This window comes from Colias philodice, chromosome 15 (assembly GCF_061535455.1).
Source record: "Colias philodice isolate Cphi_HAF_F1 chromosome 15, ilColPhil1 Martin Lab GWU primary, whole genome shotgun sequence".
Classification (NCBI taxonomy): domain Eukaryota; kingdom Metazoa; phylum Arthropoda; class Insecta; order Lepidoptera; family Pieridae; genus Colias; species Colias philodice.
In genome coordinates this window covers 2,316,297-2,329,536 of record NC_143100.1, presented here as the reverse complement: position 1 = coordinate 2,329,536, position 13,240 = coordinate 2,316,297, and the positions used below count along the sequence as shown (strand labels likewise).

The following is a 13,240-nucleotide window of genomic DNA, read 5'->3' as shown; positions in this document are numbered from 1 at the left end:
TGCAATAGCTTTTTCCGCGGCAGTCCCCGAGTGCCACACGTCTTTTTTTATTATTAGATTTTTATAACCATCTGATCACCCACCAATTATAACATATTAAATTTAAATAGTTCAACATTAATTACCTACCATAATTATTATTCATAATTTCATACAAAAATTAAAAAAAAATATGTCCATTTATGCATGATGTAGTTTTAACAAATATTACATCTAATAATTCAGCTACGTAGAACAAACACGATTTTACTAACAATAAATTTATTTTCAACTACTAATTGTTCTCGTTGAACGAAAAACAAGTTGAAATGGTAATGGGATACATAATAGGTACATTTGCCTCGAGGGAAACAGTAAAATTGATTTATTTCATAATAACAACATAATAACTTGTTTATTAATTTACATTCCCAGAAATCATATCTATCCACAGAAAATATATTTTAGCTGTGAAAATTGAGAACATGGAAGCAAATATCGACATCAAAGTACCTGCATAATATATTGAAAGTAGATAAAGATTTCCCGTTTATTTTTTGTTCCATTGAAATATTTAATCGTAGGTAGCATATTATGTCGTGCATTAAAAGTATGCGCGAGTATACTATACGTAAGGATAACTTATAGGTATTAGGTAATTGTTTTTTATTTCTACCAACACCTGTACATCACAAAAAGGAAAGGTTCCAGTATATACTTATTTAAAACATGCGAGAAAAGCCGTGGTTAGTAAGCTAGTAAGAAATAATTACAATCGCAAGAAACTCAATCATTATTCAATAGATAGTTTTCAATTCCACACATAATATAGCAATACAACGAGTGTCCCCGTTTCATTAAATAACTTATGTAGGCATCTATGAAATAGCTCATATTGAACTAGTGCAGTCGCAAACATCCGATACAAGTCACAATAGAGTGGTTTAATAAAGAGGTTTTTATTTGCGACTCATCGATGTTTCGATTTGCTCTTAATATACGTCATGAATACGTCTAACGTCTGTATTAGATATTTTATCTGTTGTATTTTGATCTAAATTTTCCAGTAGTATTGGCCTTGAGTAATGTTTGTTTTTGATATAAGCTTGTATTGTTGTGATTTGTTGTTTGTTTACTTTAATTTTGAATAACATTTCTTACTTAAAATGGCTTTGGTTGCGTGGTTACGGGATGAAAGGTATAGAAATTATGAAGTTAATTACATCTTCATAACAGACGTTAAAATCTGTGGTTAAAATATACTCCAAAGCGGTTGGGAGACACGTTTAGGTTTCTTACAATCATTTTAATATAAATTTTCATATTATAATACTTGCAATTCAAATCCACTCTAACACTGGTGCGTTGCGGAGACAGCAGCATGGTATTGTCAGCTGTACATAATATCGTAGCCGTGCAGATGTACACTGTGGAGAGGTGCGCTCTGGTCGCGTTGGTCACGACCAGGCTGAGTGACCGGGTACTTACAATACAAATCCACTCGAACACTCGCGCGTTGTGGAGACAGCAGCATGGTATTGTCAGCTGTACATATCGTAGCCGTGCAGATGTACACTGTGGAGAGGTGCGCTCTGACCGCGTTGGTCCCGACCAGGCTGAGTGACCGGGTAACTTACAATACAAATCCACTCGAACATTCGCGCGTTGTGGAGACAGCAGCATGGTGTTATCAGCTGTGCAGGTGTACACTGCAGAGAGGTGCGCTCTGGTTGCGTTGGTCACGACCAGGCTGAGTGACCGCGTCCCATGCTGGACCTCTCCCGCGGAGAGGGTAGCAAGGACCGTTTCGCCTTGTAACCATTGTACTCGCGGGATGGGGTTACCTGTAAAAGATATAGGATATATAATACATCATATTATTAGATAATTATTAACTATGTATAAACGCAGTATATGGACGCGAGGTTACAACTAGTACCTACTTAAATCATTTTAATTTTGATTATGAATATCACAAAAAAATAAGAAATAAAATATTTTGCTTGGTGAACTAATGAGTCGTGAAACAATAAGAATTTTGAAAGATATGTTACAATAATAGTATACTAACTCCATTAATTAATAATAAAAATGCATTCATAAATTCATAATACATCATTTAATCCGACTTTTCATATTCAATAACTTTATTTAATTAGTAGAATACAGTGAGAAGGAACGTCGACTAATCACATATTAAACTTTTTTATTTTAGCAAAGAAAAAACGTATACACATATAAATAACTTTTCAATATGTGAATAACATTCATACATTTCTAAAGATAGAACAAAAATCACGAGACTTAGAGAAGAGCTGTTCTTTTTCCATATAGACTATATACAAATTGGCACAAAAGCTTGAAAACATTAACATATTCAAATATAAACACTGGCTGAATGAACAGGAGTTTTATTAAACCATAATATATCAAAACTTAATACTGTTGAAACATTTTAAGTACTCGGTATAATTACGTGTCATCAATCATTTCAATTCAACTCGGTTGCACTAAGAACTTTGATACACTTTTCCGTTATATATTCGATCATTTATCTTCATTGATATAAGTAGTTCCCGACACGAGAGCTATAATGTCGATCCATGAGTTTTGGCTTCAATACTAGTTGCGACACGCGGTACGGTCGAAAATATCACATTTACTTAGTTAGAAAGATTGATTCGGGAATTTTTGTTAAAAGTTTTAATGTAGGCCACTATGTTTACATGAAAGTAACTGACACACCAACGTGGACCTTTATTGCATCAGTGAAATTTACTGCTATGTCATAAATAGGTACATAACATTTTTTTTGTAAAATGTTAATTACCTAATAAGTATTTTTTCAAGATACTCAATATTATAAAATCATCACCCAAAATAACAATACTACTGCGTTTTAAATTTAATTTTATATTTGATCCCAATATTCCTTTTCCAGATATTGCATCTATATGCACTATTGGACTATTCCAACACGTTATTGATAAGTTCACAAATTGATTTTGCTAAATCCTACAACATATTTGCTTATCCAGCTAATGATTCTATCAAAGTACAAGGCAATATTATATCCTCTAAGAGAGGAATAAAAGAAAATAAGTGTTAGCAGCTTCTACGTATAATGTCAATCAAGTCGATTGAAGGATTTAGGTTGTTTCTGTACAATTATTCTTGGACTATTATTTTCATCTGTATTCGATACGTATTAGAGGGATTTGTTTTGGTACTTGATGGATTTTGATCTATTTTCTATTTAATGTTTTTAGAATGAGAGCCAAAATGAAATGATTAAATGAAATATTCTTGAAATTAGCACTAGAAAAACTAGTAAACGACATACAAAGAGTGCTACCAAGCTTGATGACATCTTATATATAAAATTCTCGTGTCACAATGTTAGTCTGCATACTCCTCCGAAACGGGTGGACCGATTCTCATGAAATTTTCTGTGCATATCGGGTAAGTCTGAGAATCGGCCAACATCTATTTTTCATATGTACCACGGGCGAAGCCGGGGCGGGCCGCTAGTATTAATATAATAATGAATCAATTAAGTAAATACAATTGATATTCAAAACAAAAATCACAATACCCAAACTTTAGTTACTAAGTAAATTTCAGTTCTACCACTTCAGTCTTAACTTTTAAGAGTATGGCCGCCAAAAATTGTACATTCAAGAAAAAAAAAATGTCCTTGTCATTTTATATAGCACCAGATTTTTTTATATAGTAATTATGGTAGTTTTTAAATAGTTTCAGCTTCACTATGTTATATTTATCATTATATTAATAATTTAAATTAATTTTGAGTGCCTTTAACAAGCTCAATATTTTTTTTTTTTGAAATGCTTATTTTCCTTTCCATACTAAAATCATGTGTCCCACTTAGTCATCTCACACTTTGAAGTCACAAAATTATGCAAAAATCTATTGATACCTGTAAAATTTTGGTATTTCTAAATTATTCTGTAAACTTGTGGATAGTTTTAACAAGTTCTAATAAAAATAACATAAAAGAAATTAATATAAAACTCACTTAAAACTATGTCTCACTTTTTTTCACGAATGATACTTCACGCACGGTTACCATAAAATAACACCCTAAATAACTAGATATCCAAGCCACAAAAATATTTTTAAGTAGGGGCAACACCGATTTACATGTTGGCCTACATTTAGAAAAAAAAAATCGCCATTTTGTTACTGTAAAAGTTGATCGAAAGGTAGTCGGCATTTTTGTCCCAGAACATTTTAATAATTTTGAGTGAGAATTATGCAAGGTAAGAATACAAATTTACTACATTATTTAAATTATGTGTGTAGCTTTAGTGTTCTAGTAAAAAATCAAACTATGCGGCGTCTTATTACTACAATACTTTGGCGAATAAAGGCTTTTTAGGTTATGTCCAACCATATTTTTATTCACGAATTATACCATGTGTTACTATTGTGTTACGTAACATCCGTGAGCGGCTCTTAGGGGTAGTACTCACTAGAGAATCTAAAGTTAAAAATTTACTTTTTTACATAAAGAGAACCCACTTCAAAAACTATCATGTTTCGGAAGTTAGTAACTTTTTTACTATAATAATTCGTATTCGTAATTAATATCATAAGTTGTGAATGATTCTTGCATATTTTGTAAGTACTATAGAAATACAAAATTTGAGAAATAAAACTTTTTCTTTAATATTTAAATTTGTTTTATTGAGTTTTAAAGTAATTTAATCAAATAATTTAATTAACAATATAAAACAGAAATGTAGAAAAAATCTCCTGCATTATTAGTTGTAATGTACACTAGGCTTAACAAAATCACGTATGTTACTATCAGTCACGTATGTTACGGTGTGTTACGATTTCACGACTGTTATTGTACAATATTTGGCGGCCATACTCTTAAACACCTTTACAAGTAATAATAAAAATTGATTATTATTCGTAAAGTTGGCTATTAAATTTTATCTAACACTGTCCGGAGTGTGGAAATGACAGCAATTTTGAAGAACGCCATCTTAAGATTAACATTGAGTCAGCGATCCCCACGGATTTGTCTTTTTCTTTGAAATATTTGAGGCTATTTCGTTTAAGTGTAACGTTAGCACATAAATAGAATACTGTAAGTCTTTAAAGTATACAAAAAATATTCATATTTCGATATTCCATTTCACACATAAACTGATTCTCAAGCCCTACAAATATTTTTCCTACTACCGAAATTAGATATCAGATAAAAATTCTAAAGGTCAGTTACCAAGAATAAGAAAATTAAATTATTGTATCGCAACTATAAATAATGAAATACTGAAAACTGAAATTTAAAACAACGTTAACCTAAAAACGTCACAGATTTTCTGTATACATAATATAATGTAAGCAAGAGAGCCAGAGCCTCATATCATATTATTAAAGGTGAAATAAAGATTTATTCCATTAGAAAAAAAAATGTTACCTCATGACACAACAACAAACCGTATATTTAATAAAGTGAAATTGTCTTACCCCCCACCACGGAGCAAATAAGTTTGAAGTCACCTCCTTCATTGTAAGGGCCCGCAACTCCAGATATTTCTTTGCCGAATTCGTCAAAGATCACCGGCTTAGATGGTAGCTCTGAAAAACGTTTGTTATGTTAAACAGTTGTTTATTCTGCGGCGAGGTGATTTAGGATGAATAAAAATGGTTTTATTATAAAAAAATGTCAGTGCGTGGTATGTTAACACTAGAGCGCTCGCGCCTAAAATTTTCCTTGAGTGCACGCGTGGGTCACATATGTCACCCAATACGACGCACGTTTTTTTTCATAAAAATCGTAGTTAAAAAAGTAAACGAAGTACTTATTTATGAATCAACTTTATTTTTAAGTGATGAAACAAAAAAAATATCAATATTTTCTCATTTTACTTAAATTATGAGCTAAACATAAACCTTTGTGAAAAGTAACTAATTTATTACTTATTGTGATCAATCAGTTTTTTTTACTTTGGAAACTACAAATTTGGTAAAAATAATCATCTAATTATAAAGTTTAAGAATAAGTTGTTCTTATCCAATAAAATTTTATTTTGAACTAGGTTTCCGCCCGCGGCTTCGTTCGCGCAGTCAAAGAAAACCCGCATAGTTCCCGCTCCCGTGGGATTTCCGGGATTGCGTCATTTTCCCGGGATAAAAAGTAGCCTATGTCCTTCCTCGGGTATCAAAATATCTACATACCAAATTTCATAAAAATTGGTTCAGTAGTTTAGGCGTGATTGAGTAACAGACAGACAGACAGAGTTACTTTCGCATTTATAATATTAGTATGGATAAAAAATAAGTATGTCCTAGCACTCGAATATGAGTATTTTATTTCGATTTTAGTTACCCATATATTAATAATTTCTTAAAAGTATAAATTGATCATAAGAGCAGTAAAAAATAAAAGCGGTATACTTGATTTTCACTCGTAATTGTATGATTTCAAAAACTTCCTAGAACGCTCGCGCGGGGGACATGCGTCACCCATGTACTTTTATATTTTCGCAGAGTACACTTCGTTGCACCAAGGAAGCTGACACGCTGCTAAAATGTCCGGTGATTGGTAGTCGGGGAATACCTGAGACAACAACACTCAAGCACGATTGTTTAAAAAAATATTTAGCAATATATAGCACTGGGTGACCTATGTCCCCCGCGCGTGCACTCTAGTGTTAATATCGGCGTTATGTATTCGGGGTACGAATTTTTATTCTGTGTTGTATTTTGGTGTTGATTTGCAAGATTTAGATGTCTTATGTTAAGCTTTTGGTGACACTTCAAAAATGTGAGCGAATATCAAATATTCACAATCAAGCATCAACAACAAGAGCAAGTAATTCATAAGAAATTTATTTGAAAAAAGTAGTATACCAGCGCCATATTATAATTATGGATATAGTTTTTTCAGAATTTCTTTATAAATATCTAAAATTATTAACATTTGAAAATATACCGAATAGCAGAATATTAGGAAAAGTAAAAGATAAAAATAATAATTTCATACTTCAGATCGTTTACTCTACGTTTTTATACATTATCTAACTAATAGATAAGATACAACTTTTATCAACTCAACAGCTTTACGCATCTCAAAGGGTCAAGTACCGTATTATATGAGGAAGTTTTGGGTACGAAATCAAACATTTTATATTTAACTGCTCTTTGATTTTAATACAAAAGTTTCTTATTCTCAAAGTACGATGTTCTATTTTTTTATAACATTGAATAGCGATTAAACGCTATAATACTTTAAGCACTCAATGTGTCTGCAATGAAACATTTTTCATATTTGTTCAAAATAAAAATCCAATAAATAAATGTTTATAAACTAATATGATAAACGATGACAGATAAAATGATCGAACACCAGGCGAACAGGAAAAACAAGAAAGTATCGGATTAATAATTTTTATTTCATTTCTATAAAATCCGTCTATTTCATACCACTTCAATGTTATTAATAGATAAAATAAAGTCCGGACTTTTCTCGAATCAATGCTGCCGTACATTTCCTTTATGTAGTGTTCTAGCTTCTACTTTCTAACTAATTAATAGTTTTAACTTAATTAGTCCCCAGTTCAGAGAAAAAAAATCTAAAAGCATTGCAATGTTTAATAATACTTGCAACTTTGTACGTATTTCAGTTCCACTCGTAGCCAAGGGCATTATATAGAACATAAAAATTAAACGTTGAATAAAATGGCACCTAAGATCTTTGAAGTTAATTCTCAAGGCATATTAAATTGTTGGCGCCTGTCGCCTGTTAAATTGTAATTAAGATTATATTTCTTGAATAACTGAGAGTCAAATATATGAAAGCGTTTATTTAAGACGAGATTGTATGAGTTTAATGTTGGGTTGATACATATTGTCATTGTTACGAATGGATTTATGGTTTCAATTAATATACGATTCAAAATTAGTGCCGTACTAGAAGAGCAATAGATCTTGTCTTTTAAATACACTCAGATAACGATGTGCTGTTGGAAGGAGTAAAGGAAAGGATATTCTACAGGCCGGTATATAAAAAAATATGGGTCATTTGAACCACCAGGTGACCTATCTAGAACGATATAAGAGCATAAAATAATAAGATTCAGCACTATGCCGTGTAATTCGCAAATTATATGATTTTACCTGAAAAATTCTGATGAATAAGTCGATATTTTGATGTTATCTTGGCTGTCCTCTTGTAACTACAATACGACATTTTGTATATTGCAAACAAAAACACTCAAAAAGTATAACAAATGCCCAATTTAAAATCACAACACAGCTCATCACAATCAAATTGAAGTCGGGTTTTACCAAATTGTGGATAAACAAGCCGGGCGGAGGAAATGAAAATGTTTTCGTTCAGAAACAAAAGGTTTGATGGCACGAGTGTTGAGAAGGATCTGGGCAATCATTGGATGCTTTCACCGCCATCGCCGCTACGCTGATATCGCTTACCGAAATGAACAGATGCTGCCTCATTGTTCCGTACGTGGGATAAATGAGAATCAGTACCATCATTATGCGGTTGGGTTATTAAAAAGTTGATTTACATGTGCGATTGTGGAAGCTTTTGTTTGTTTCAATTTCTGTTCGAAAATTAAACATGATAACTGATTTGCGAGCGGTTAAAACTTTTATGGGGTATTTCTGACTTTCAATGTTGATACCCTTTTGTATATATTTAATCTGTGACAATACATTTACGCTTTAAGTAATATTAAACACTCTACATTAACCATCTATGATTTATTATGGCTTATAGTTTGGTGGTTAGAAACAAAATATTTATTTTGATAATTTGATACAATTGTAGTTTCAAGCTTGTAAAGATTTATCAGTTGTTACATAAACCTTTGAAAAGAACATTCAATTTTGTGGTTACAAGTTTATAATACGTAGTACATACAAAGGAATGTGGACAACAATTTAACATCATTGAGCATGATATTATCGTCTTCCCTGGGCTGTAAAACGTGGGTCCGCATTCATCCAAATTCTATTATCGTAAATAAACGTCGTGAAAAAGGTGTTTCAATGTACCTACACCTTTTACGCAGTTGAGTACGTGACTGCTAAAAGAAGAAATAAATATAAACACCAGATTTTGAGTATCATCTATACTAATATTATAAAACTGAAGAGTTTGTTTGTTTGAACGCGCTAATCTCAGCAACTACTAGTCCAATTTGAAAAATTCTTTCGGTGTTAGATAGCCCATTTATCGAGGAAAGCTTATAGGCTATAATATCATCACGCTAAGACCGACAGGAGCGGAGCAATGCGGCTGAAACCGCGGGACACAGCTATTTATAAGTATTTTCAGTTCTGCGATGAAATGAAAGTTGTTTCTTATAAAATTACGAAATATTTTAAATATAAATAAATATCACATCTAATTTGTTTATATAAACAACTATTCACGGTTAGTTTGATGTTTTCATAACATTTTATGATATTTATTCATGATGGTTTTTATACAATTTTTATACGATACAACATCACTTATTAAACAGCGTTTAGACACTTTTAAAATATTACATTGCTCCTGTATTTTTAAGCGAATTTAATTAATACGCCTCTCGTTATATTCCAATTTCCGTTAGCTTAATTAAAATCACAAACAATAGGTAAGTCCTTTTAATTCCGCAAACGGTTTATAATGCAAAAACCGTGTATAATATATAAAAACCTGCCTACTTTATTTACGTAAAATTTCTCTCTCATCAATATGGAAATGTGAGGGAATGATGAATGTATTGACATAAAAGATATGTTACCCATTGTATAGAGCACAGGTGTGAAGATAAGAATACTTTCCATGGAAATTGTTCAAGCGATTTTCTTAGAACGCTGTAGACTATAGCACCAATTCGTTTAAGTAGTAAGACGTTGGTCTAGTGGCAGATACAAGAGGGACAAGGTTCAAGATAGGTCCTAGGGTTATTTTATTTATTTATTTATAACACTTTATTACGTAGTTATACAAATTACTAAAAACTAAAACTTATAGCTAAACTAGCACAGAGGGCGGCCTTATCACTAAAGAGTGATCTCTTCCAGGAGGGTTATGATCTTAGTAGTTCAAAATGTTTGTATTTTTTATTTAAATATCGTCGCGAAATTACTGTGAGGTGTGGTGAAGTATAGTGTAGTTATAGAACGAAATAGATATTTAAATATTTTTAATTCTTGTTTTAAGTCTCAATAATAATGTAGGCAAAAAATAAGTAAAAATAAGTGCAGATTTTAAATTTAACGCAGAAAATAAATTTATTGAAGAACATCTATCTATAACAAACGTTAAATAAATAATCAACAATGATTACAAAAGCATTACTTTCATAATATACTTGACCATTTCGCTCAATTTATTTTTTTCAAAATGCGTCTATAATATCACCCTTTTAAAAATAAACCTCTATCGTATGATAAAAATAAACTCAATAGTAATTATTGGTCACATTAAGTGACCTTGTATAAAAGCTTTTCAATAATGTATTTTTACTTTGTATAAGTGAAAAGAGCTTCAAGCAGAGTATTAATTAGTTTGATTACAATATATTTTAGGAACATTTTTTTTTTAATAAATGTCAACTTTACTTTTGTCTATTCCTTGAGGTTTTTTAAACCTATATAAAAATAATAAATGCTTAGTAAAACTTACTAAATGTACTAAGAATAAACAAGGTTCTACTTAGCTACTATTATGTATTCTGTGGTTCTACAATAATTATCAACTTATTAAAAACTATTGTAAAAATGTTATTCAACCTTTTAAGTAATTGTTAAACGTCCAATCCAATAAATTCATTTAAAAGAAAACTCGAAACACCACTGTGTAAGCAATTGATTTAGGATAGACGTAAACGTAAACTAAGTTTGCCAGCCTGACTACTATTTGCAGTGGTCTGGATTTAGAATCGCCAATTTATCAAATTGATTGTGAAATGCTTTTAAAAAACGTGTAAATCATACTTCAGTATGAATAAGGATGAACTCTTGTTACGAAAAGGAGATGTTAAAATTTTGGTGTTATAATTATGTGATATGAAATCTAGTTCCATTTTTGGATTTAAAATTTAAGGTACCATAGGTAAGGTACTTTTATGTAAGTCATTACTGATCATAGAATAAGAAAGTGAAAATTTTCAAAAGAAAAAAATATTGTAAGTATTTAAATAAGTAAAATGGAATATTTTATTTATTGAAATTATAGTAAAAATTATAGTATTTCAATATTTACGTAAGTCTTTTTATGTCTTCTTGAATACAATGCAATGAATAGATATTATGTTATTTAATTGATATTATTATATTATGTTGAAAGTTCAACAGTGTAAGAAAATTTTAATTTTCACTACTTATCTACTAATATATTTTCAACAATATAAAACGCAAATTATCAATTACAGTATCGTGCCAACTCATATATCAATTACTAGTTACAATAAGACTGAAACATGATGACTCAATTAACGGTAATTCAAAAAATCTACAACTACCGTCAGTTTCCATACAATACACTCGCATAGAAACAATCGAGATTACCGTCACCAATACAAGTTATTACACATGGAACGATACAAACTTACAGTTCTAGTGCAATCGCTTATTGTAAATACGATCCCAGTTCTGGGTTAGCACAACTATAAATTGAATCTGATGCAGCGAGTTTCAAATTTGTCGTATTTTGTTATTCCGGACGTTTGAAAAGTTCATTTGTAAGGGCATGTCGTAATGCCAGATAATATTACTAGTGGAATTCAAAGGGCTCTGTATGTTTTAAAAATGTTACTCGAGTTTCATTTAAAAGCACGACGACGTGATTTCCATAATAATTTTAAAACGATACATGCGCTACACGAGTGAATTATGAGAAAAGAACAGTTTTAAATCTGATTACGTTCTGGGGCTTGATTTTTGACGTTAATGTTGTTGTGTTTTACTTTCGAATGTTTTAAATAGGTATTACTTATATTCAAATTTTAAAAAATAGAATTCAAATAATGTATGAAAGCTAGGCTTTACCAATAATTTCATAATAAAATGAAATATATAACTTAATCTCCACTATCTAAAGATACTTCTATCAACACAATAACAAGTAAACATAATTTTAAGACGACGAATATTCAAACTCGCTTGATCTAGTTACATCTAGGTCATCATCAAGGTCTCTTTATGACAGAAATATAACATCCCTAAAGGACGTGAAAATGTAAAAAATAAACAGCTACTTAAACCAAACATTTCAAAGGCAAGATCATAATATGTAGTACAACATATAAATAATACGAAGATCACAAAACAGACCTAATGTGGCGGAGAGATCACAAATTTAATGTTCGCCACATTTCACCGAAATCTGACTCACAGATTTTATTTACATATGTACATAACTCGCGACTTGGTGTGCATTTGTCCCACATTATATATACCCCAATAAAATTCGGGAGAGCAATAAATGAACCCTTATGACGCTGTTTAAACGTAACCGCGCGGTTTGTAAGGACAGTGGAAGCTGGCCTCGATATCTAAAACTCATATATTATGGAACGGTGCAGAAATTTCATTCTATATGCGCTCCAGTTTGCTGTAAATGCAGTTTCGGATGTCTGCTAGAAATGCGGTGAAAGGAGTTTTTATTTTAAATTTTCAGTCGATTCTCGTGGGAGCGAGTGTCGTGTTTGCGGCGCATTAAATATTGATAATGTTGCAAGATATTCTGATCGCAGTTTTGTTAACATAACGTGACTACAATGTTTTTGCGTTTTTATTGTATTCGATTTCGGAAAGCACTCTCATCCCTTGTTCGACGTTCTTACTACCGATTAAGACTTGATACAGAAAACGCAGTTCATAGGTAATTTATATTATTTTTTATTCATAGTAGAATTACTTAGTTTGAATATAGGTATGAATACAAAATAAACGACATAATCTCTATTTAATTGACATCATGAATTGATATCATTTTTATTTAAAAAAGTAATGTACAAATTAATTAAAAGAAATGGAACCGTCTGCATTTATATTTAAGAAATAATGTATCAAAGTGGAACTCTGTAATAGGTAAATGTAATATACCTATTACTTTTTTAAGTCTTCCAGCTTAATCAAAAGATGATTACGTTCCCGTGTAATGGAATTCAGTGAAAATCCTTCGTAAACTTAATTTTTCAATGAAATTATGAACATATTTCTTTGAGCATGAAATTTCCAACAAAAAGTCTGTGATAATCAA

The 13,240-nt window shown here is 31.1% G+C and overlaps 1 protein-coding gene across 1 annotated transcript in view; it reads right to left on the bottom strand.

Moving 5' to 3' along the window:
• Nucleotides 1-13,240, bottom strand: part of LOC149482048 (kin of IRRE-like protein 2) — a 176,819-nt gene that overhangs the window by 29,118 nt on the left and 134,461 nt on the right. The window contains exons 5-6 of the mRNA XM_089703743.1: nucleotides 5,485-5,595; nucleotides 1,617-1,823 (exon numbers count right to left, since the gene is read on the bottom strand). Coding sequence (XP_089559869.1) covers nucleotides 1,617-1,823; nucleotides 5,485-5,595 — 318 coding nt within the window. The remainder of the gene's footprint in view (nucleotides 1-1,616; nucleotides 1,824-5,484; nucleotides 5,596-13,240) is intronic.